This window comes from Cydia fagiglandana, chromosome 26 (genome assembly GCF_963556715.1).
Source record: "Cydia fagiglandana chromosome 26, ilCydFagi1.1, whole genome shotgun sequence".
NCBI lineage: Eukaryota > Metazoa > Arthropoda > Insecta > Lepidoptera > Tortricidae > Cydia > Cydia fagiglandana.
The window spans coordinates 1,986,245-2,012,052 of NC_085957.1; the positions used below are offsets into that span (position 1 = coordinate 1,986,245).

General features: G+C 41.9%; 2 protein-coding genes across 2 annotated transcripts in view; both read left to right on the forward strand.

Moving 5' to 3' along the window:
* LOC134677278 (zinc finger protein 425-like) overlaps nt 1–25,808 on the forward strand; it is a 98,937-nt gene that overhangs the window by 32,295 nt on the left and 40,834 nt on the right. The window lies entirely within an intron of this gene.
* On the forward strand, nt 19,752–23,864 carry LOC134677563 (putative nuclease HARBI1). Its single transcript, XM_063536037.1, has one exon. It carries the CDS (start codon nt 20,168–20,170, stop codon nt 21,326–21,328), a length of 1,161 nt encoding a protein of 386 aa, XP_063392107.1. The 5' UTR covers nt 19,752–20,167; the 3' UTR covers nt 21,329–23,864.

Genomic DNA, 25,808 nt, shown 5'->3' on the forward strand with positions numbered 1-25,808 from the left:
AACAAGCCGTATGAGGAGAGACTGAAGGAACTGAAGCTCACTACTCTTAAGCACCGCAGAGAACGTGGAGACCTAATAGAAACATACAAAATACTGTCTGGGCACTATGACCTCAAGGATTTTCATGAGATGTTCAAGCGCAACAACAACACCCGTCTGAGAGGTCATCACTTAAAGTTAGAAAGGCATAGGTCCCACAGTAACCCATACAAACACTTTCTGAGCAACCGAGTAGTGAGGGCTTGGAACAAACTCCCCGAAGATGTGGTTTCAGCACAAAATGTGAACCAATTTAAAAATAAATTAGACAGACACATCAATACATCTACTTGTCAACGATAACTATTAATGATTACTGGATACAGGCAATATCAGTTGTCACAACTGCCTGCCTGCTTACACAATAATAATAATAATAACCTGAAGGACGGTACGGTCGACATTTGTCGGGCATGCCGCCGTCCCGGAGAGTCACTCAGGCATATTATCTCCGGTTGTTCTCATCTTGCTAACGGCGAGTACTTGCACAGACATAATCTCGTAGCCAGAATTATTCACCAGCAACTTGCCCTCCTATACGGCCTTGTGGACCGTGAAGTGCCGTACTACAAGTACTCACCTGCGCCAGTTCTCGAAAATGGTCGTGCCACGCTCTATTGGGATCGATCTATCATCACTGACAGGACTATTGTAGCCAATAAGCCTGACATCGTGCTGATAGATCGATCGCAGCGCCGGGCTGTGCTCGTCGACGTCACCATCCCCCATGATGAGAATCTCGTGAAGGCCGAGAAGGACAAGTCCAGCAAGTACCTAGACTTAGCTCACGAGATAACCGCCATGTGGGATGTTGACTCGACGATCATTGTTCCTATAGTCGTGTCAGCGAACGGTCTCATAGCGAAGAGTCTCGACCAACACCTAGAGAGACTCTCGCTAGGTGGTTGGATCAAGGGTCAGATGCAGAAGGCGGTAATTTTGGACACGGCGCGTATAGTACGTCGATTCCTCACTCTGCGGCCCTGACCACCGGCAGCTTGGGCCCTGCCCCGCTGCCGGCGGCACCCTAGGTTAGGTTTTTTATAATGTGTTTATAATTTTTTTTTATTGTTTGTAAGTGTTTTTATATTTTACTTTTATATCCATATTATAATTAACCTAACTTAAGAAGAAAAATAAATAAAGAGAATAATAATAATAATGCAGAAGGCGGTAATTTTGGACACGGCGCGTATAGTACGTCGATTCCTCACTCTGCGGCCCTGACCACCGGCAGCTTGGGCCCTGCCCCGCTGCCGGCGGCACCCTAGGTTAGGTTTTTTATAATGTGTTTATAATTTTTTTTTTTATTGTTTGTAAGTGTTTTTATATTTTACTTTTATATCCATATTATAATTAACCTAACTTAAGAAGAAAAATAAATAAAGAGAATAATAATAATAAGCCCGCAGGGCAGCTTGTGGAGCCCGCAGGGCAGCTTGTGGCGAGCTGTTGGGGAGTAACGACCCCACGGACCCGAGTGCTCCCGAGAGTCGGTCAGGGTGGGTCTCCGTCTCCGGCGTGTCTTCGTCGGTCGGAGTGGACCCCAAGGGGACCCGCAGGACTCTCAGCTCTGGCTTGCCTTCATTGGCCGTCCAGAGAGGAGTCGCTAGAGCTATATGCTCCAGGGGTGGAAGTGAAAGATGCATAAGACGCGAGTTGGCACAGTGGCTGTTAACAGTCACTGGGTAGAAAGCGGCGCACACCTCTCGACACCCCTGAGCCGCTCACACCGATGTTGCTCCTGGTCGTCTTCGCGACGGCAGTTTCAGGGGCCCATCTAGTCAGCGGCGAGTCACCGCCTGCCTCGATGACGGTGTTAACATTGTTATGGCAGGTGTCCGGACCTCTTTTACAATAGCCCAGTCTCATTGTCCACCCAAACATCAATCCATAGCCCGGAATACTGTTCACTTTTTCTACAATAGTCCCAATGCCTGCTGCGACCGGTTCATGGGTGTCTATTGTTGCGCCTGTGAACGGGTTCCAGCAGGCGTTCTACATGACATTAAAGCTCTCCAAGGGGCCTCTACGTGTTGGATCTATATCCCCACGCAAGCCTATCAAAAGACCGGGATTTATAGGCCCGTGAAATCCAAAAGGAGACACAAAATAATAATAATGACATTCTACATGACGTCCGTTCTACATGACATTAAAGCTCTCCAAGGGGCCTCTACGTGTTGGATCTGTGTCCCCACGCAAGCCTATAAAAAAACCGGGATTATAGGCCCGTGATATCCAAAAGGAGATACAAATAATAATAATAAATGAAAAAAAAAACACAACGGGTTGCACTTCGGGAGTGCCGACAGAAGTGAAAACTCAATGACTAGTCCAAAATGTCTGCAGCACTATGTATAATTGACCCATCCTCCTTTCTATTGAAAAACTAGTTCCGAAATTGCTGGCCAGTGAGCTTAAATTTGTAGCGTTAATTTAATTGTTTAAAATTCGAATAGAAATTGTAAAGTTACCTTGCAGACCTAGCATCTAAATATATTTGGTCATGATATTTTGAGTTTTATTCACCAGTACTAGAGTTCACTTTTATTTCATCAAGATGTAGCTTTATTTAATTATATTTGAGTGATATAAAGTTAGAATAGTAGTAACTGTGAGATACTCGTATTTCAGCCCGTACAAGATTAGAACATTGAGCTTTATTGCTTAATATAAAAGTCCAGTTTTAAATAATTGACCTGATTATGATACGTTATGACTAAAGTTCTTTGGTGAATAACATTGTCCGTGACACATGACGTCAGCATTACGTTACGCGTTACGGTGAATCGAGTTTATCATTTTTTCCCCGCCTCAAAATGTGCTCAGCGCCGCTAAAGAAGTTTCCACTTCAAAAACAACCATTTCTGTAATTTCAACTCATTTATTGTCTACATCGTGTGCGTGTCTCCTGGTCCTCCTGCGGTCCCGCCGCGGCGGCAGGCCGCGGTGCACGGCTTCCGTGCGCGTCGAGAACAATGGCTTTAATTTTGACAACGCTAAATAGCCATATATTTATTAGGCACTTACAGCATGATTCGACCCTGATGCGCTGTCAAACTTCGGTATTACAGGAAGTTTCATCTGTACGGTAGTATTATTACTTATTCTGTGCCTAAATGAGAAAAACAACGGGTTGCACTCCAGGAGTGCCGGCAGAAGTGAAAACTCAATGACAATGTAACAGTTTTTCGATCAGGTCACGTGTCCGTCTTACGAAGCGTCTTACGCTCTCGCGAGTTTTACATTTTTTCCCCCTCACAAAAAGTGCACAGCGCCGCTAAAGAAGTTTGTGGAAAAAAACAATCAATTCAGTATTTTTAACTCATTTATTGTCTACATCGTGTATATGTTTCCTAGTTTTCCTGCGGTCCCGGCGCGGCGGCGGCAGGCCGCGGTGCACGGCGTCCGTGTGCACGCGCGCGTCCGAGCGCGTCGCGAACACGCGCGCGCACACCGAGCACGGGAAGTGCCCGCGGATGCCTAGGTGGACCTGTTGATAAAATACTGTAAATAGAACGGCAAAATTGTAGACACGACGGTCGAGTCCATCTCTTATCACTTTCAATTTCGGGCCATTTTAGGTTTCCGTATCTCAAAAGGAAAAAAACGGAACCCTTATAGGATCAGACGGGTGAGTGGTCAAACCCGATAAGTCGAGTAAAACGGTTTTTGAAATTAGAACATATGTGACATGCGTAGAATTCTTATTTGAATGATAAAATATTTGGATTTATCTGGTTTGACCTCCATACCCTCGGGCCAGAGTCGTGTTTCTGTCTGTCTGTCTGTCTGTCCGTCTGTCACAGCCTATTTTCTCGGAAACTACTGGACCAATTAAGTTGAAATTTGGTACACATATTTAAATTAGTGACCCAAAAACGGACATGTAACGTAAATAAATGAATTTCAATCAATCACTTTTGGAGGGTAAATGAGAAAATTAAAAAATAAAGTTTCGAAAAAAGTAAAGTCGACCTACATCGTGTTATATGTAAAATGAAAGAGCTCATATTGAGAATTTCTAATATATTTTTTTCATAATTTTTAAAATACATAGGTTAGAAGTTATTTAAGAAAGTAGCCAAAAAATGACCATTCCCCCCCTTATCTCCGAAACTACTGGGTCAAAAATGTTAAAAAAATACATAAAATAGTTCTGTACCTATAGATGACAGGAAAACCTATTAGAAATGTGCAGTCAAGCGTGAGTCGGACTTAATGTACGGAACCCTTGGAACGCGAGTCCCACTCGCACTTGGCCAGTTTTTTCTACCGACAGATTATAAGTAAGTATCATTCTTAGGTCCTATGTTAACCACCGTTTCAATATATTCGCCCGTATTGAATTTACACACTGTATAAACCTCCGATTAGCAACAGAATATCGATCACGAATTCGGACATTGACTGATAGCATCAGATTATTTGCATAACTAAATGACAAACAAGAAACCAGATATCATAGACAATTCTAAAAAGATATGTGTCATTCTTAATTAAAATAAAATTCGCTAACTGTACTAAAAAAAAGAAGAATATACAAACCGGTGCCAAAACCAGCGTACTCACTGTTTTGTGGTGTCTATTGAAGTTGGCCTTGGAGCTGAAGGCGCGCGGACATTCGGCGCATTGGTATGGTTTCTCGCCTGTGTGCGTCCGCGTGTGCCACTGCATACCCAAGCAAACAATGTTAAGAGAGGGAAAACGCAATATTGTAGTTTTTATATTGAATTTTACTATCTCTACTAGTGGTCAGGACGTTTTAGACATGACACCTATGTTAGTAGTCATAATTATAAACTATGACACAGAACAAATAATAGTATTACCGTATAGAAATGACTACAAAACCGAAGTTTGACAACAATTCAGGGACGAATCATCTTCTTCTTCTTGTCCTTGCCCATATTCCCAGTTCATCTGGGGTCGGGCCTCCTTGTGCAGCGGCGCCAGGACCTTCTGTCCCGGGTTGTCATTGGCGAAATGTCTTGGGCCTTTAGATCCCTCTCGACAGTTGACCACCACGTGGCTGGTGGCCTGCCTCTTCCCCTGGGCTGTGTTTTGATGTTGAGCACAGTCTTTACAGAGTAGCTCTCCTCCCTTCTCATTACGTGGCCATACCAGCGGAGTCTCCCTTCTTTCAGCTTGTCGATTATTGGGGCTACCTTAAAGGATCCTCTGACGTATTCATTTCGGATTTTATCCAAGCGTGTTACCCCACCTGCCCATCTCAGCATCTTCATCTCTGCCGTATGCACTTGTTGTTCGTGCTTCTTAAGTGCAGTCCAGCACTCCGAACCATACAACATGACCGGTCTTACGGCAGTCTTATAGATTTTGCCTTTTGTTTTAATGGGCATTCTGGTATCGCAAAGTACTCCAGATAATGATCGCCATTTCATCCAGGCTGTGTTGATCCTATGGCTTACATCTTCATCGACTCGTGCATCCGTTGTCAGGACCGACCCGAGATACTTGAAGCGAGTGACTCTGGGTATTGCGGTATTTTCAATGTTTATGTTGCAGCAAAGCTGTTCTGTTCCACCCAGGTCACACTCCATATATTCGGTTTTTGTACGGCTGATTCGCAACCCGTGCCTCTCCAGTTCCCTGAGCCAAATATCCAAGGTTTTCTGTAGTTCAGCCGCCGTTTTCGCTATAAGCACGATATCGTCCGCATACAGCATACACCAAGGTATTTGTGCTTGAAGGCTTCTGGTGATGTAATCCATGCTCAAATTGAATAGCAGAGGACTCAATGCCGAACCCTGATGGACGCCAACTTTAACCTGGAATGGGTCGGTTATACCAGCTGGACTCTTAATCTGTGTGGTTACGCTGTGGTACATGTCTCGTACTAGCGAGACATAGGTTTCAGGTATGTTTTGAGCTCGCATAGCTTGCCACACCAGTTTCCGAGGGACTCTGTCAAATGCCTTTTCCAGGTCTATGAAAGTGAGGTATAGGTTCTTTCTGTTAGTCCGGCATTTCTCCATCAGGATTCTAATGGTTTGTATGGCTTCCGTCGTAGACCTCCCAGCTGTGAAACCAAACTGGTTTTCAGTGATACTGGCTAAAAAACTGAGACGAGCTCCCATAATTCGCTCCCAGAGTTTGAGAGTGTGTGACGTTAGCTTGATTCCTCTGTAGTTGTTGCAGTCTGCTACGTCCCCCTTGTTTTTGAACAGCGGGCATAGGTAGCTTCTTCGCCATGAGTTAGGTATTTTGGTTTCGAGAAGGATTTTATTAAATAGTTCTGTAAGCCAAGGCAATGCGTCATCCTGCAGGAGCTTCCAGATATCAGCGGGTATGTTATCAGGGCCAATAGCTTTGTGAAACTCCATTTTACGGAGCGCATTTTTTATTTCTTGCGGATTTACCGGTTGGATAGGCCCCTCCGTAGCCGATATTTCTGGAAGATCCTCGCTAGGGAATTCTTCGTTAAGCAGGTTATCAAAATACGATTTCCACCTCCTTTTTATATCATTATCCGATGTTAATAATCGACCCTGCTCATCTCTGATATATTTACTGGATTTTATGTCGAGTGTTGCCTTGTGCCTCTGTTTGGCTATTTTAAATATTGCGTTTTCGGATGGTGCGTTTTCTAACTGTTCATACAATTTGTTTCTGGAATGTGCTCTTGCTTGCGCTACAACTGACTTAACTATTGCCTTCATTGATTTGTATTTATCGCGGTCTTCCTCAAGGCCAGATTTCTGCCAGAATTCAGGGACGAATCATGCTGTCCCTTTCTAATGTATGGCCTTCCAGCTAGTTAGGGTTGTCAAAATTCACGTCATTATCATATCTGTGGTCGTGCACGTAAAGGGACGTCAAGTTGTGCCAAATCTAATAATTGCTTAAAGCAATGCTGAGCCGACCGGAGTCGAGATTACTTGGTCCGACTCTAATCAAGTTCCTTCTTCTATTTTACAACTTACAAGTTCAATAGTCAATACTTACAACTAGCGAGGACTTTAACGTGAAGGCCTTGGGGCAGTGCTCGCAGGCGAATGGTTTCACGCCGTCATGTATACGCTGGTGGTACCGGAGCAAGGCTGCGTTCTGTCACAACAATTCATAAAAAATATATATAAACGTGATTCATCTCTTACATTATTTAAAAAGTTTGAATAACTTTTTCTGGAGCTTAGAATAATGAATAATGGCATTAGTTTTTGAAAGTCGAGCGAGGCGAAAGTCTCCATTTCAGCTTGGGTAAAAATGCTTTCGTGTGGTTTTACTCCTTTACAGGACCCAATTCTCAACCGATTCTTATAAAATTTTGTAAGTTTTTTTCGTCCAATTTAGTTTTTGAAAAATATATGATGATAATGGAAAACAATTATGCACTACCCCCCTTATTCATAAAACTTTACGGGCCTGATTTAGATAAATTACGTTTTATACCTTTCTTACAAATACATAAGTCAAAATGACAGATAAAGACAAACGATTATTAGCTAATTGAGGTTTGTAGCGCGTTTATGAATAAGGGGGGGATACGATGACAAGGAGGGGAGTGTCATGTTGCACTATACCGGTTTGATCCGGCCGCAGTGCTCGCACACGAACTGGCCCGGCTGGCGCGGCTTGCTGGCGTACTTGCGGCGCGGCGCGTGCCGCGGCCGCCGGCCCTGCTGGTTGAGGTGCTTGCGCCGGTGGTGGGTGTCGTACGATGACGAGGAGGGGAGTGTCATGTTGCACTATACCGGTTTGATCCGGCCGCAGTGCTCGCACACGAACTGGCCCGGCTGGCGCGGCTTGCTGGCGTACTTGCGGCGCGGCGCGTGCCGCGGCCGCCGGCCCTGCTGGTTGAGGTGCTTGCGCCGGTGGTGGGTGTCGTACGATGACGAGGAGGGGAGTGTCATGTTGCACTATACCGGTTTGATCCGGCCGCAGTGCTCGCACACGAACTGGCCCGGCTGGCGCGGCTTGCTGGCGTACTTGCGGCGCGGCGCGTGCCGCGGCCGCCGGCCCTGCTGGTTGAGGTGCTTGCGCCGGTGGTGGGTGTCGTACGATGACGAGGAGGGGAGTGTCATGTTGCACTATACCGGTTTGATCCGGCCGCAGTGCTCGCACACGAACTGGCCCGGCTGGCGCGGCTTGCTGGCGTACTTGCGGCGCGGCGCGTGCCGCGGCCGCCGGCCCTGCTGGTTGAGGTGCTTGCGCCGGTGGTGGGTGTCGTACGATGACGAGGAGGGGAGTGTCATGTTGCACTATACCGGTTTGATCCGGCCGCAGTGCTCGCACACGAACTGGCCCGGCTGGCGCGGCTTGCTGGCGTACTTGCGGCGCGGCGCGTGCCGCGGCCGCCGGCCCTGCTGGTTGAGGTGCTTGCGCCGGTGGTGGGTGTCGTACGATGACGAGGAGGGGAGTGTCATGTTGCACTATACCGGTTTGATCCGGCCGCAGTGCTCGCACACGAACTGGCCCGGCTGGCGCGGCTTGCTGGCGTACTTGCGGCGCGGCGCGTGCCGCGGCCGCCGGCCCTGCTGGTTGAGGTGCTTGCGCCGGTGGTGGGTGTCGTACGATGACAAGGAGGGGAGTGTCATGTTGCACTATACCGGTTTGATACGGCCGCAGTGCTCGCACACGAACTGGCCCGGCTGGCGCGGCTTGCTGGCGTACTTGCGGCGCGGCGCGTGCCGCGGCCGCCGGCCCTGCTGGTTGAGGTGCTTGCGCCGGTGGTGGGTGTCGTACGATGACAAGGAGGGGAATGACATGTTGCACTGACAAAAAACAAAATAAGTTTTTGGCAAAAAAAACATTTTTGGTACAGTCATCAGCAATAGTATCTTACACAACTAGGGCCGCAAAAATATATGACGCGCTCTTATTGCGCTCCAAATAAGAACGTGTCACATATTTTTGCGGCCCTAGTTGTGTAAGATACTATTGCTGATGACTGTACAAGGTTTTATCGCTTTTGCCACTTTTCTTTCCACAGGCAAGTAATACTAAAAACCCCAAACACAGGTTGCGTTGTTTTATCACAGAGTTCCTATGGCCCCCTCCTGTCTCCATCATCAGATCAGCTCGATGACACCATAATATTGCATTGTCACCCGACTTACATATGTATGCAAAATTTCAACTTCATTGTAAGTCGGGAAGTGGGTCAAATTTAAAAACCGGTCAAGTGCGAGTCGGACTCGCGTTCCAAGGGTTCCGTACGTAAGTCCAACTCACGCTTGACTGCACATTTCTAATAGGTTTTCCTGTCGTCTATAGGTAAAGTACTATTTTGTATATTTTTCAAAATTTTAGGCGCAGTAATTTCAGAGATAAAGGGGGGGGGGGTGGTCGGACAGACAGACGCACGAGTGAGAGGGGAATGGTCGGACAGACAGACGCATCCTATAAGGGTTCGGTTTTTTCCTTTTGAGTTACGGAACCCTAAAATTGGTAAATAGAAGTGTAATTTTGGTCCCAGGGATAAAATAAAGCTTAGCTTATACATATGTAAAGGTACTTTTTTCACTACAGGCCAAAAATAACAATGTGCATTTAAAAATATATGAGTAACAAACCTCCTCGCACCGATGTGTCTTAGTCGGATGTGTCTCTTTGACATGTTCCTGTAGCGCCTGCTCGCTCGCACAGTTCTCGCCGCACTGCTCGCACGGCCGCAGGGCTGCGTGCTCGCCGGCCGTGTCCGTGTGTCTGTCCAGCGCCGAGACACTATTGAACTTGGCTGAGCAGGTGGGGCATTTATATTTTTGAGGTTTCGCGTTCTGAAAAGTTAATATATAAATCCACAGTCAAACTAAATGTAGTTTTGTGGAGTATTGTATGTAACAATAAAGTTGTAACTTCTAGTATAATAAATAAATAAATAAATAAATCAATAAGGGCACAGAATAAATAATAGTACTAGGTACAGAAGACTCACTCTCTAACAAAACGCGTCTGTCACGATCAGCACAGATATGGCCGCTAGGTGGCGACAGCGCCACGCGCGGCTTATGGCAAACCCCAAAATTGGGGTCGAACGGATGCACTTTTAGCTACCTGTAGCAAAGCGATAAAATCGCGGAGTGAGCCACGCCTGATAAGGGTATGACATAGACTAGGAATCCTCTAGACTGAGATTAGAGCAATTATTTCATATAACCGATGATGCCAAGATGCGGGGCTGCGCGGGTCGAGGTGAGCGAAGTCCCGTGCCGTGATTATTCCGTTCAAAGACACGGACGTCACACAAAGACACTATCGACTCGAACATGGAGTGAAATTACCGTATGCGTGGCAGAGGGGGTAGCGCGACTATGCTCAGTCTGGAGGATGTTTTGTCTGTAGGGTATGACAATTTGAACACCATCGCAAATAGACGCGGAAAAATGATTGGACACTTAATACGACACGACCACTTTTTTAAAACTATCCTGGAGGGGCGGATAGGACACAAGAGGGGACGAGGAAAACCCAGACGCAGCTTTTTGGAGCAAGTGAAAGAAAAAGTGGGGGTCGTGTGGTACCAAAAAGTCAAAGAGCTGGCGCAAGATAGGGAAAGCTGGAAGATACTCCACCGACAAGAGAATACCTCTTAAGTTAATGATGATGATGATGATGTATGACAATTTATGTCGAGTAAAGGTAACCGTTTACCACTTCCGCTCGTTTTATTCTTTATTCTTTGAAAACAATGTGTAAAGTTGCTTTACAGACCTCGGGATGCATCCTGTTCTTGTGCAGCAGCGCCCCCTTCTGGCTGACGAACGTCTCGCCGCACACGTCGCATGCCACGTTCATGGCGGGGTGCGACAGCCGCACGTGCGTCAGACATGTCGTGCTACTGGAGATAGAGGACTGTACAGACCTCAGGATGCATCCTGTTCTTGTGCAGCAGCGCCCCCTTCTGGCTGACGAACGTCTCGCCGCACACATCGCATGCCACGTTCATGGCGGGGTGCGACAGCCGCACGTGCGTCAGGTACGTCGTGCTTTTACTGGAACGGATAGATTACAATGAAAGCAAATATCACCACTATCATCATCTAAAACAATTACTACTAAAGCAGGTGCGAAACTCCTCCTTTCGGGCTAACACGGCTCCGTTCGGCTCAGCATTGCTTCGAGCAATTATTAGGGTTGGCACAACTTGACGTCCCTTTGCGTGCACGAGCACCGATAAGATAATCACTTGAATTTTAACAACCCTAAATAGCCGAAAGTAATATACTGTATGCATTATTATTTGCGTTATTTGACACATTGTGACTGACGTATATAGAGATGTAACTAACCCAAATCGATTGTCACAGCAAGCGATTACGATTGGATGGCACGTAGACTGAGGTATCGAATTGTGACGTATAATGAATTTTTATTTGAGATTTAAATAAAGCTAGAATTATATGGTTTTCCCGCAAGGTAAATGCATTTAATACACCGACCGAGTAGGTCGCACCCATCGTCAAAATCTAAACTAACTGGGGATCTATTTTAAAGTTTATTTATGTTATTTCTGTGTCAAATTTGTTGTCTGTTAGGTGACGATAAATATATCCATATTTACAGTTAATTATCCATCTTCCTTACTTTTATTAAAAGAAGAATGAAAAATTCATATCGATTTACTTAGACAACTGCCGATTCATAACGGTGGTGTCCGGCCAACCCTAAAATTAAAAAAAAAGACGTAGAACGTTAACGTTCGCAGTGCAATTGTTTTCCTTTGTGATTTCGATGTGTAAGACATTTTACGTTGTATTGCTGTTGTGAGTGACAGATGTCAAATAACGCAAATAACGATGAACACAGTATAGTGCCATACATTAAACACGGTGATTCGTCCCTGAACCGCTGTCAAACTTCGGTTTTGTAGGAAGTGTTATTTCTGTACGGTAGTACTATTATTTATTCTAGGGTGGAAGAAGTATTGTATCAAAGGAGGGTATGATATGGATGTAGATATAGCAATTTGGTAGATAAAATACGTAAAATTCACTCACTTAAAGGTCTTCCCGCAGTGTTGACATTCGAAAGTCTTGCCCGCGTGCATGGCATGATGATTCTTCGCATGCGCTCTGCAATTTTATAAACAAGTTAGTTGGCAGTAGGTAGCATAACTGACCTATCTCATGCGACAAAGTTTTAGCTGATAAACTTGCAACTTACTTTACTAGTACTGTTATTACTGTTTTTTTGTCATTTGCTTTGTTACCATATTAAGAGCTCACATCTAGGAGAGGAGGAATCACTGACTCCCGAGTCGCAGGCTTGGACCTAGTTCGGGAGGCAGAAGCTCAACCCTACTACCTAAATGTGTTACAAACCTGTTACACCTGTTTTATAATGTTAATACATTTTATAATGCAAACAAATGTAATGTTTAAGGTTTAAAGAAAAAATATTTTATTTATTATAAACGAACTGCCACTGGTGGAAGTTGTGAGGCTTCTACGGACGTTTCTTTGACCTCACGCGGCATATTTCGCAGGCGTATGGTTTTTTTTAAATAAAAACTATCCTATCTCGTGATGCGGAACTGCAACCGTCGCCGAATTTGTAAATGAACTTGAGCCAGTGCGTGTAGATGTTTCTGCGGCAATTTTCTTTGAGGATTTGCAGCATATACTGCAGGCGGATGATTTACAACACAGCATATTTCGCAGGTGTATGGGTTTGGGTTACTATGATAACTAACCTGTCCCGAGAGACAAAGTTGCAGCTGTCACCGAACTTGCAAATGAACTCGAGGCGGTGTGATTCGTGATGCTTTCTGGAACTAGCTATGTTCGAGCTTACGCTGCATACTTCGCAGGTGTATGGGTTTGGATTACTATAATATAATAACTAACCGGTCCCGAGAGACAAAGTTGCAGCTGTCACCGAACTTGCAAATGAACTTAAGGCGATGGGAGTCCTGGTGCTTTAAGAGACGGCACTTCACGTTGAAGCGCATCGCGCAGATCTCGCACACAAGCGAACCAGAGCTCTACAACAAAAAAATATTCTTCAGTAAAAAATAGTTATTACGATACAAGTGCGGAAAAGAGGAAATCGTGTCGATTTAAAACACTCCCTTCGGTCGTGTTTTAATGTATCGCCACTCGTTACGAATTACCTTTTCGCACGTGTATCGTACATCGTTTTACAGTACATATGGCCCTTTAAACTTTTGACGTATACGCACGAAAAGTGGTATTTTAGTGCGGGAAAATAGGACCATATCGTCGGGTGACAAGCAAAAGTCACTAACTAATACCATTGAAATTATTGGACAATAAACAGTGTTACAAGTGTAATAAAGTGCATTGTTACTTTATTTTTTTGATATTACTTAGTGACTTTTGCTTGCCACCCGACGATATGTACTGTAAAATAATATTTTAGCCTCCTAAGTCCCAGAGTAATTTTTAAGGTTTTGAATTTCGAATCTTCTTTTATTCTATTATAGTTCAAAATTCTATGTGGTTTTTCCTTTTAATAGCTACCTATTTTTACCTACCATTTAGAAAATAAATTTAATAATAAAAATTAAAATCACACGTGGACATTTCTTAGTTTACTAGCTTAGGTATAGGTATATATTAAACTAAAGTTTTATTTGAAACTAGACTATTACTTACAGGGCTGTGCCTAGCTAGATGGTTGTTGAAAGCTGTCTCAGAATCGAAGCCTTTCCCGCAGTCCTCGCACCGGAACCGGGACTCCAGGTAGTTGCGGGACTTCTTGCGCGAGGCGATCTCTTCCAGCTGCTCCTCCTACAAGTATAATACTCGTTAGAACGAACTAAAACAATTACGCAACTCTGACTGCTATCGTAACAGAAAGGACACTTCCTACAAAACCCAAGTTTGACAGCGGTTCAGGGTCGAATCATGCTGTCCCTTTCGGCTATTTAGGGTTGTCAAAATTCAAACCATTATCTTATCGGTGGTCGTGCACGCAAAGGGACGTCAAGTTGTGTCAACCCTAATAATTGCTTGGAGCAATGCTGTGCCGAACGGAGCCATTCACAACTTATTTTAATGTGCATAATATTAGATCGTCTCTGTTGATAGAGTGGAGGCAGATCTCCGTGAGCTCGGCGTCGGCGAAAGCTGGCGGGATACCGCTCTGGACCGATCAAAGTGGCGTGCTCTTGTGTTGGAGGCCAAGACTCATTTTGGGTCACCGCGACAACAAAGTAAGTAAGTAATTAGTACAGTAAAGGGCCAAAAAGAATGCACATCGAGCTTTAGAAAGAGGCAATCGGCTAATTTCGACTTCGTATAGCGATATATGTGTCGCACACACCATGACGTTTGTTTTGTCAGTCATGGTTCAAATGCGAGAGAGTGCAGTCGCCTATCTAAGTCAATATATATATAGAGCTGCTAAAACCCCTATAAAATTAAATTTGTACTATCTATAGGGAAAAAAGGTAAGCCGTTACTCTACCAGTCACGCGAAATTATCCACAATGTTTATAAATATTTTTTATCTGAAGCCAACCAATTTAAAAAACATGAGGATGTTAATGTAAGTAATTATTTTAAGAAGGTTCAACAGAGATTTGTCATTACAATATTACACTTTTTGTCGATCTTATATAAAATATATATTTATGAAGATTATTTTTCCCTAACAAGAATATAGCAATAATTAAAAATAGTTACATCGTGTTTTACAGCTCTATATATTTCACGTGAAATCAAAACAAAACAACAATAAAGTATTTAGTTCTAAATTCAAATTCTGATAAACGACTAACCTAATAATTGATGTACATGGAAATGAGCATTCGTTTGTATTCGGAAATGCGATGATTGCCGATGTGCATTCTTTTTGGCCCTTTACTGTATATTATTAGATAATACTCATTGATGCGCGTGAGGTTGGCTCGTGGAGTTGGAACCTCGCGCTAATCTCGAAAATGGTATTCCTGTCGATACACCAAACGTGCAGTATTCACCGATTTAGGGTTTTGGTAAAAAGCTCATACACAAAATTCAGGCTACGCTCCTCTGTACTGCTGTATGCCGATTAAATTTCCACGAAACGAGGCGTATAGCAACACACCCCCCCGCTGCACCCCGCCAAGCGGTTTCGAAAAATTCAAGATTAAAACCGCCAACACCTTTTTGGCCCAACCTGTATATTTATGGAAAAGGGATACGTGTGAGTGATATGTCAACTTAAGGCATGCTTGATATCTGTACCACGCCAAGTACTGGCCTCCGCGATACAGGCTTGCCTAGTGCGAAGACCACCGATACCGAAATTGCATCGCACATTAAGATAAGTTCCTTACACAATAAATTACCGAATAAGTTTGTAAATATAGTTTACTTAAGTTTATTGTACTTACTTAAATATTTTAAATAAATATTTTTCTTTTTTAGGGTTCCGTACCCAAAGGGTAAAACGGGACCCTATTACTAAGACTTCGCTGTCCGTCCGTCCGTCCGTCCGTCCGTCCGTCTGTCACCAGGCTGTATCTCACGAACCGTGATAGCTAGTTGAAATTTTCACAGATGATGTATTTCTGTTGCCGCTATAACAACAAATACTAAAAACAGAATAAAATAAAGATTTAAATGGGGCTCCCATACAGCAAACGTGATTTTTGACCAAAGTTAAGCAAAGTCGGGAGTGGTCAGTACTTGGATGGGTGACCGTTATTTTTTGCTTTTTTTTGTTTTTTTTTTTGCATTATGGTACGGAACCCTTCGTGCGCGAGTCCGACTCGCACTTGCCCGGTTTTTTTGGTTTGGAATACCATTTTTGAAATAATTATGTTTAGAATTAATCATAATTTCATAAAAGTTTGACATTGTAACACTTGCACAGCCTGGTCTATCAAATTCGCTGTTAACTTAGCTTGGTCTAAGTCTAGACAGCTCCGGTGTAAAAAATAGTGCCCGAAATGCTAACTAGATGTCGCTTATCCCTCAGAGCGGGATTTCTACAACGCGCAGTTAAGATTTTTCCTAAATTGTATAATACGCCAGTCAAATTAAATATAGTTGAAGATTGAAGACATGCTGTATTTTCCTAATTTTTGAAAGTGCCCCTATTAATGCCAGTAGGGGCACATATTAAAAGTAAGATAATACGAAATACCCGCGAATGTTTTTTTTTAAGTGAAAACGTCTTTAGCGGCGCTGTGCACTTTTTGAGGTGGGGTAAAAACTTCGAGCAACACGGAAGGGAGGCGGCATTCGCACTATTTCCCCTCTGCCGAGGTACAAGATTAGCGCGTCAATCTAATCTAGCGCGGGTAATAAAACTAGTTGCACTTGGATTTTTCACTAGACCGAGTCCAGACGCGCGCGTGAACACTGCTGCACAAAAATGCCTGTTTGCTCGGTTTTTTGTTATAAAAAGAGGTCGGGGACATCAAATTTACAAAAAGAAAGTGTTACATTTCACATGTATTTTTTTTTACATATCATACGTTTAATTACATTTAAATACAATTATTATATTTTAGTCTCAAGTAATTGTTGGATTTATCGATTTTGCTCGCTCAGTACAAATTGCGGATCGGTCGAGCGACAAATCCGACTTCTCATCTCTCAGAATACAATGACATACTTCAACGAAAATGTGTTAGTGTGCGTGTTGTGACACTAGTCACTCGTCCGTACACAAAAAGAGATCGAGGTTTGCAAGATTTGTCTTTGACGTGTGTCATTTTCTATGTATTTGTGTCGTCATTACAGAGGGCCTACCGCGAACCACATTCGACGTGTTGCCTCCCTGTCACACTTACGTATGAATTTACAAGTGCCATAGAGAAGCAACACGTCGAACGTGGTTCGCGGTAGGGCCTCTGATTGGAATTTGTATGTAAGTGTGTGAGAAGTGCGACTGTGTGCACCTTCCCCCCGCGAAAAATGGCAGAAAGATTTGTACGGTGAGATATCGCTTGGGCCCCTCCCTTCCGACGTGTCGGAAGCCGGTGTTGCTCGAAGGGTAAAAATGATAAACTCGAGCGTAACGCGTAACTCTGACGTCATGTGTCACGGACAATGATATTCACCAAAGAACTTTAGTCATAACGTATCATAATCAGGTCAATTAAAACTGGACTAAGAGGACTGAAACTGGACTGGATTAAGAGGGCGTAGAGGAGGGTAAATTTTCAGATTCTGTCAAATTACCCCATTTCACACACAAACGCAGCTCACACACACTACCTCAATTTACTGGGACAGGTCAGTGACCCCTAATGTTTTTTTAAAGGTGCTGTTTCGAGTTTAGTGTTAACTACTGACCTCTTTTGAGGAATTTAAACTATCAAAGTTTTCTTTTGTGAGAAAACAGAGAAAAAACACTTTTTATATATAGCTTTCCTTGTTTGTTCATGTCATGTCATACGTATGTGACGTATTAGGTAATAATGAATTATTTTCGTTGTTGACTTTTGTGTTAAGATAGGTATAAACGGCGACGCTCTTAACTGTTCATCGGTGGACCTTATGCCTTTTGTAATAAGGTTTACGAACTGTCAGTTAACAGTGTGGTGGTGGGCGATGGTATGCGGTTTGTAAACATATGATTCGGTTAAATTGTGTTCTAATGTATGGGGAAGACAAACTAATTAGAGCCAGCCTTTTATGAATGTAATATGATACCTTAGGGTATGGTGCTTTAGGCACACTAGCGTCCCATCCTCTCCCCCTGACGCAACCCCCCCTTTTTGCATGAAATATGTCCCGGTTCACAGTTTTTTAGGGTTCCGTACCCAAAGGGTAAAACGGGACCCTATTACTAAGACTTCGCTGTCCGTCCGTCCGTCTGTATGTCACCAGGCTGTATCTCACGAACCGTGATAGCTAGACAGTTGAAATTTTCCCAGATGATGTATTTGTTGCCGCTATAACAACAAATACTAAAAACAGAATAAAATAAAGATTTAAATGGGGCTCCCATACAATAAACTTGATTTTTGACCAAAGTTAAGCACCGTCGGGAGTGGTCAGTACCTGGATGGGTGACCGTTTTTTTTTTGCTTTTTTTTTATGGTACGGAACCCTTCGTGCGCGAGTCCGACTCGCACTTGCCCGGTTTTTTTCATATGTGTAAATGTCAGTCATGTGGACCTTTTCTTGAAGTCAAAAATGTACTTATCTTCCTCTACTCTTTACAAATAATAAATATTATGGTTCTTACCTTGCTCAAATGTACAATTTTTACAGCATAAGCACTCTCAATTGCAGAATTATCGGATGTATTCTTGGCCACTTTCTTCTTACTCTTTGTCACCACTTCTTTTACTAGTTTATTTTTATCAGTTTTCAACTCTACTGTCTCTTTCTTAACCACTGCAGTTTTTCTTTCCTTTCGTTTTTTCTTTTTTACTGCACTATAATCTTCTTCACTACTAACAGTACTGACATCATATATTTCATCATTATCAAATTCAATTTCTTTCTTTTTCCTAACTGTAATACCACTTTTCCTCTTCCTACTTTTAACATCTTTAACATTTTTTACAGCAACAAATTCTTTATCCGTATCATTATTTATATTTATTTCATCATTATTTTCGTTTTCTACTTTCAAATCTGTATTCTTTATGAAATTATCTATATTAACTGTGTCTATATTTGGTTCGATTTTTATATCTTCTGCTGATACGGTGCAGTCTACAGTTTGGACTTGAGTTATGCTTAAATTGATAAATCTGTGAGGATGGTTGGATCTAGTAGAATCTGGGTCCAACTGAAAGATTATAATGTAATAAAATTAATAGTACTACAGTTAGTGACAACTGTTTATTTAAAAAAAATCTGTGAGTTAGGCAGTGTAAATGTGGCTTTCCATGGTCCAAGGGTCGTCAATAGTTCTCATGCTTCATGTGCAATAAGTAGCATTCTATCAAGATTTCTAATGGAATTTAAGATAAAGGTCCTTATTGCATATGAAGCATAAGGTCCCTTCTGTGATGGAAAGCCACAAATAACAATAATCTATAGCAATTTAAAAGTTAATAGCAATTCTGCTTTTATGTGGTTTGTCATACTCCACAGACTGCAGTAATATTTTACTTAAATACAATAATCAAAATTACTATAATTTTTATTTCATGACATCAAAAAAAATTTAGGTTTAAAATCCCTTTGCGGGCCTGAATCTGTAATCCTACCTTAAAGAGATGTGGCAAAAGGCTCTGTTGTGTGCGGAGACACATGTTCTTGAATGACACACATTTGAGCAGCAGCGCTTGGCAATACACACACAGGTATTGTGGCAGCATGTCCTGCGGTAGCTAGAATTTAAAAGAATATTTGGATTATTTTAATTGAAATTACTAATTTCACTGGCAAGAAATAATAATTAAAAAGAGACAAGGCATTAGGTCCACCATATGGTCTTATGGCCTTATGTACTTTCTTTTGATGCGCAATCAAGTTTAAAATAAATAAAAAGCAAGCAGTGACATATATTACAAACACAAATCTAACAGTGAAATAACATTAGACATATTTGTGTCTCCATACTTGCACGCATTTATTACAGATTCAGATACTTCGAACCGCGCATATGCAATAATAATTTTATATGGTCTTTATAGGACTTAACAGTACTTAGAAGTATTAGTAAATACTTACAGAGGTTCCTACGATGCATGAAAAGGCGTCAGTAAGGTGGTGTTCGTGCATATTGAACAGTCTGTAGTCGGTAGACAGGCAGGCACGACAACACAATAAGGAGTCACGATTTGGCTCATTCTGGGTCGTATCCATGGTCAAATACTTGTATCTTGACGGTAGTTAATACCACTGATTTATGGGTTTCAAATACAACGAGTATTTTGGTAGCTTTGATTGTTTTTTTGCTCTCTAATCTCTAATAGAGAAAATACGAAACACTGGACGCGATTCTACGGCGGCCGCTAAACCTCCTAATTTTATTTAGGCGTCGCTAAACCACTTTGCTATTCTATGAGCAGCTGTCATAATCAAATGACAACACCAATTTGAATCTGACGTTTCTTAATTTAGGTGGTCTATTCAATTTAGGTTTAGCTGCTTAAATGCTATTCAGTACATGTCTTTTTTAAACAAAAACATAGAAACGTCAAGCTAAACTGACTAATTTTAGCGGCGAATAAAATAGTCCCGTTTAAAATACGATAACACAAAAAAGTCAAGTTTTGCAGAATTTCTTTTTCGAAATGGATGAAGAATACGTCATAGCTGCTGTGGTGGCCGAAGAGAGGGAGTATGGCGAGGGCGAGGGTGAAAAAATTTATTTGAAGAGGTTGCGAGACGAGTCTAACCCATTTGACCGGTCCGAGCGGAAGTTCCGTAAATTGTTTAGGCTGTCGCGGGCCATGGGCCGTCACGTAGTGGACACTCTGTGTGAAGGCGATGCGCTACGAGCGGGGACGGTGCCACCACATTTAAAGGTCCTAAGTGCACTGAACTTTTTTGCCCATGGCAGCTACCAGACTGCTGTGGGAGAAATTAATATACTAGCTCAAAGTCAGCCAACAATAAGCCGCAGTCTGGCAGATGTGTGTCCTGTTATTATAGAAAGGTTGACCCCACAGTGGATCAAATTCCCAGTGACCAGACTGGAGAAAGACAGGGCAATGCGGGAGTTCCAGGACAATTTTGGAATGCCATATACATTGGGTGCGGTAGATGGGAGTCACATCCCTATACACAAACCCCCAAATAACCACCCTATAGCCCCGGGTAATATTTTCTACAACAGAAAAGGGTTTTATAGTATAAATTGTCAAGTGGTGTGCGATGCCACAGGTCGGATCACTAGCGTAAACCCTAACTTTCCGGGTTCAACCCATGATGCTGCTGTTTGGAGGAGCAGCAATGTGCACCAGCACCTCGAAGGGCAGTATCTTCAGAACCAAGCGATGGAGTGGCTTCTTGGGGACAAAGGCTACCCACTTCTCCCGTGGCTGATGACACCTCATCCTGACCCAGTTGCCGAGTCACCAGAGGCAAGGTTTAATAGGTGCCATGCACAGGCGAGAGGGGTCATAGAGATGTGCTTTGGAGTATTAAAAAACAAATTTAGATGCCTTCATCGCCACCGTACGCTGCATTACAGTCCAGAAAAAGCTGCCAAAATTATAATATCATGCTGCACAATTTATAATATGATTAATGAATTAGAAATTAATCATGATTCAGACAGCAGTGACGATTCTGAGAGTGACGAAGACATCACAGATCTAAGTGAAGTAGAGGAGGATGATGAAGAACAGAATGATCCTGAAGATCTCCCACAACAACCAGAGAATGATGTCAATTTTTTTAATGAAGCCCGTGGACGACGTGCATTTTTAATTAATAGATTTTTTAATTGATTAAAACATCAACTGTTTTTTTTATTTGATTTGTCGGCCTGTTTAGCCTAGTTGGTAGTGACGCTGCCTATGAAGCTGGAGGAGAGAAAACATTTGTTCCTGAGACTTGGATGTTTTCTATGTATACATATCTATAATATATCATCGTCTAGTACCCACTACAAGCCTCATTGAGCTTACTATGAGACTAGTTCGACTTGCGTAAAAAAATGCTTTCTAATATTTATGTATTAAAAACACAGTTAACACTATCATAGTCTTTTATTACTTATTACAATTACAGTTTGGTACATTCCTTCATAACTTATAGTTTAAGTAATATTTTGAAATAAATCTTGCCATCTCTGTGTAAATTAAAATGAGCCTTAAGGCAAATCAAGTTATTGTTTTTCGCTTATTAGGATATGCCTAGAAAAATATTTGAAAGCTGACAAAATGTTCTACATTCTATACTGGAAACAGGTTTTTTTTGGGAAATTTAGACCCATTTGCGGAGCGATATTTCATTCTGATAGCAGTATATAGGTAAAAGTACTGCTATCAGTCTATACCGTCGAGTTCATTATGAGCATTTCCAAGGTTTCAAACATAAATGTACGTAGTAAGGTACAAATACTTATATCTAAACAGATTATTTTAAATATTTATCTGAGCAAGCCTCTCAATAATGCTTAAGCAACTGGAAAATAATAAATGTCTGTATTGTAGAGCAATGGTTCTTAGACATGTTTTATCATTATCAAATCGGTCCAGCCGTTTTTGAGGAAAATGTTGTTCTTTGAAATGAAAATGTCAGGGGCTTACCAACTTTCCTGAGTTGGTCAGTTATTTCAATCATCATCATCATATCAGCTGATGGACGTCCACTGCTGGACGTAGGCCTCCCCTCGTTTCAATATCTAACGTTAAATTTAAATCACAGTTATTTACGAGTGGCACTAGTGCACACATTACAGACTTCCAGGGGTCTCCATTCTTCCTTACAAATAAAACAAATTATCAATATACAAAATAAAATTACTAAGTATTAACAAATCATTACTGCAGCCTACAGGTCGAAACGCACAGAGCAGGCGCGGCACGGTGCGGCGCGGAGGCGGTTTTGCATTTTTGATCTTTCCGAAACTATCGACTGTCATTACTGCTTCATTTTTTGATAGGACGTCCCCCGGACCGCGTTGGCTTCACCAAAAAACCGTCTCCGCCACGCAACGACGCTGTGCCGCGCTCTGTGCTTTTCAAGCTTACATCATGAATTTAGGGGTCAAGCTGACCTCTCAGGGTCGGGTACTCTTAGGTTGTTTACCTCCTTAGAACCCCAAACTGACAACTAAAATTCCGCTCCATGCAATCTACAATGATTTTAGAAAATAGAATGGCCTACTATTTTCATTTATAGATAAAATGTTTCAAACATAACAATTTAAATAGATAAATTTGATTTCTGGGCCACTTCGTACGTTGTCACAGTGATAATAATAAGAGATCTCTAACAGCTTCAAATTGATTTTCACTGTGACAAGGTACGAAGTGGCCCAGAAATCAATTTGGTCGACCGTACTTGCAAAATTGCAACTCTATTCCGCTTGTTGTTGGTAAATCAAAATGTCACTAGTTTTGCAAGTAAACGCTAGTTTTCCGCTTCACTTTTCATACGAACGTAAAAGTACGTCGTTCTCAATTGAAAACAGACCATCAAAGTCAATAAAGATTTGTAGATATATTCTAAAAACGAGTACATGTGGTTTGTCAAAATTTTGTAAAGATATGTTGTTTCAAACTAAACGGAGAATACATTTTGAACAAAAATCATTAAGCTTAGATATGTAGATTGACAACCTCCAATTTTAGCAAAAGCTAGCAAAGCAAAGGAATATTCCCTTTAGAAATATGTGTACAAACATTTAATGACTTGTTGGCTCGTCTTCAAATAAGAACTATGTTTGTATGAAAAGTTGGAGCGAAGAGAAGCCCGAATAAGGGGAAGGGGTCAAATATTTTCATACAAAAAATAACAATAAATATCGCTAACTTACTAAAGAAACAACAAATTGGATGGCTCCTACTGTTACTCTAATAGATCTTCGTCTAAATATTCTACCGACTGCCCACCACCATCATTGTTCTGTAAACCACCATGGTTCCTAATAGCCGAGGAAATGGCCTCCCCTGCTACTCTGATGGCAGTGGCTAAGGTCTCTGCTGCCTGTGTTATTGTAGACCGGAATAATTCATGATTCCGGTCTAATGACCCTTGCAGTAATTCTGCTGGTTTGGGCCGCGAAGGTCTTTTCCGCTGTCGTCGTTGCGACGAGGTAATAAATGAGCGAGGAAGAGTACGTTCTGGCCTATGAGAACTCCGCAATTGGGCTGAAGATGATGGAGGTTGAACAGCAGCAGATGATGGCTGGACAGCAATTGGTGGCTGGACAGCACCTGGTGGGTGGTCAGCGACTGATGGCTGGATAGCAATTGGCAGCTGGGCAGCAACTGGTGGTTGTTCATCAACTGGTGCCGGTGTTGAAATTTCAACAGAACCAACCTAAAACAAAGTGACAAGTGCATAAATTTATACTTTATTTACTCGTATACTTAAAGAAGTAGAAAAACCTCGACATTTTTATTTCAAAGTTTAATGTCTCAAAAACATGGCTAAGAACCATCTCCGCGATCAAGACTTTCGATTAAAAAAACCACACTCAAATCTGTTCATCCGTTTAGGAGCTATGATGGCGCAGACAGACACACACTTACACAGATACACATGTTTAATTTACCTTTGGCTGAATGTATCTCGTAGAAAATCCAAAAAGCCACTTAACAGTTTCTTTATAAGAAAAAATATGAAAATTATCCACTGGGACTTAATCGCGTACAAGTGAAAGTGTAATTCAGTTTTCGCCCGCGTAACTGGCTATTACTAGCTGCGCCAGAGGCGCGCACCGTATCGTGCCAGAACGGATGGATGTATTTGGGGTATAGTGTTGGGAAGCCTAAGGTTCTGTAGGTGATGGGTGGATGGATGTCATTCTTTTGTTATAAAATGGGTGCTGACCCTTACTGAGTCTACCAAGAGGTGGAGGTTATTGCCATCATAATTGTATATCCTAAGATCCTAAGCTTTATTAACCATTTGAGGTGCTACAATCCAAGTTAAAATCAGGACCTACATCTTATTATTTAAAAAAAGGTGACTTACTAGTGGAGTCTCCAGATTGGTAAATCCATCCACTGCAGCTGTTCCTACGACCTCCAAAACCTTAAGTTCTGTGTCTGTCAGTGGGCGGACTAATGCAGGACCTCCACCAGTGCCCTCCGTTTGATCTCTGTATTTTCTGTACTTAGATTTGACCTTCTGTGTCCACTGCGACCAAATCTGCAATTATAAAGGAATTTTACGACATGTAATTTGAAATATGTAGAATGTTTTCTGTGCTTCTGGAAGTATATGAACTCAGGCAACCTTTTTATGTTAATAAATTATCCCCCATAAGCTCGCCTCTCCCCTCCATACAAACATAGTTTCATTCTCATTTTTAAGCAATAGGCAATAAGTATGCTAGATTTTTATGAAACTTTGTGTACAGTCTTAATCGAAAATATTGACGCGGAATTAGCGAATGTAATTAATTAAAAAGTATGCGATGGCCTTAATGGCAAGATCTTATGAGCACACAGATACATATTTTTAAATTTGATTTACCCCCTGATATTTATGTTTAGATTGTATAATAAAAAAATATAGCAAATCAATCAATTGCATGTACAAAACTTCATTTCAGTCAAGAATTTTGTTTTATATAAAAATGAGGATATAGCTCTATGTTCATAAGGCAAGGTGAATTCAGCCAAGTTTCAAACTTCAAGAAAGTTCCAGCGTTACCAATATAAACCAACATTTCTTTTTCACTTCATTTAAATTACCCATCACATGATGCTTGTGTTTTGGGCTCTAGATGTTAATAGGCAAATAGTATAATTTAATATCTTCAAACACAAATTCAAAAGAATTTATTTTTTATTTGTTATTTATATTTAGGAGTACCAACAGCTGCAAAAACATGATATAGTCTTAGATAGTAAAACAAACTAAACTTTGCTTTGTTATTTACACTGGTTCTACCTCTAACCCTCTTGTGTGGGATCTTGAAGCATTAGAGAGATAATTCTCATCTGTTCATATTATTCAGAAGCCGATACAATTTATCACATGACCTTAAGACAACTGACACATTTAATATTGCTCCCATGTAACATGTACTTGTGCCTAGGTGCACGCTAAAATCAAGCTTAAATTGAAAAACCATTGGCTGCTCGGCCTGTTTAGCCTAGTTGGTAGTGACACTGCTAATGAAGCTAGAGGTCCAAGATTCGAATCCCGGTAAGGGCATTTGTTTCTGTAGTGAGCAGAAACATTTGTTCCTGAGACTTGGTAGTTTTCTATGTATTTAAGTATATATCTATTAAATATATCATCGCC

Excerpts from the sequence above, each read along its gene's own strand:
- LOC134677563 (XM_063536037.1), top strand. The coding sequence starts at position 20,168 with ATGGATGAAGAATACGTCATAGCTGCTGTGGTGGCCGAAGAGAGGGAG.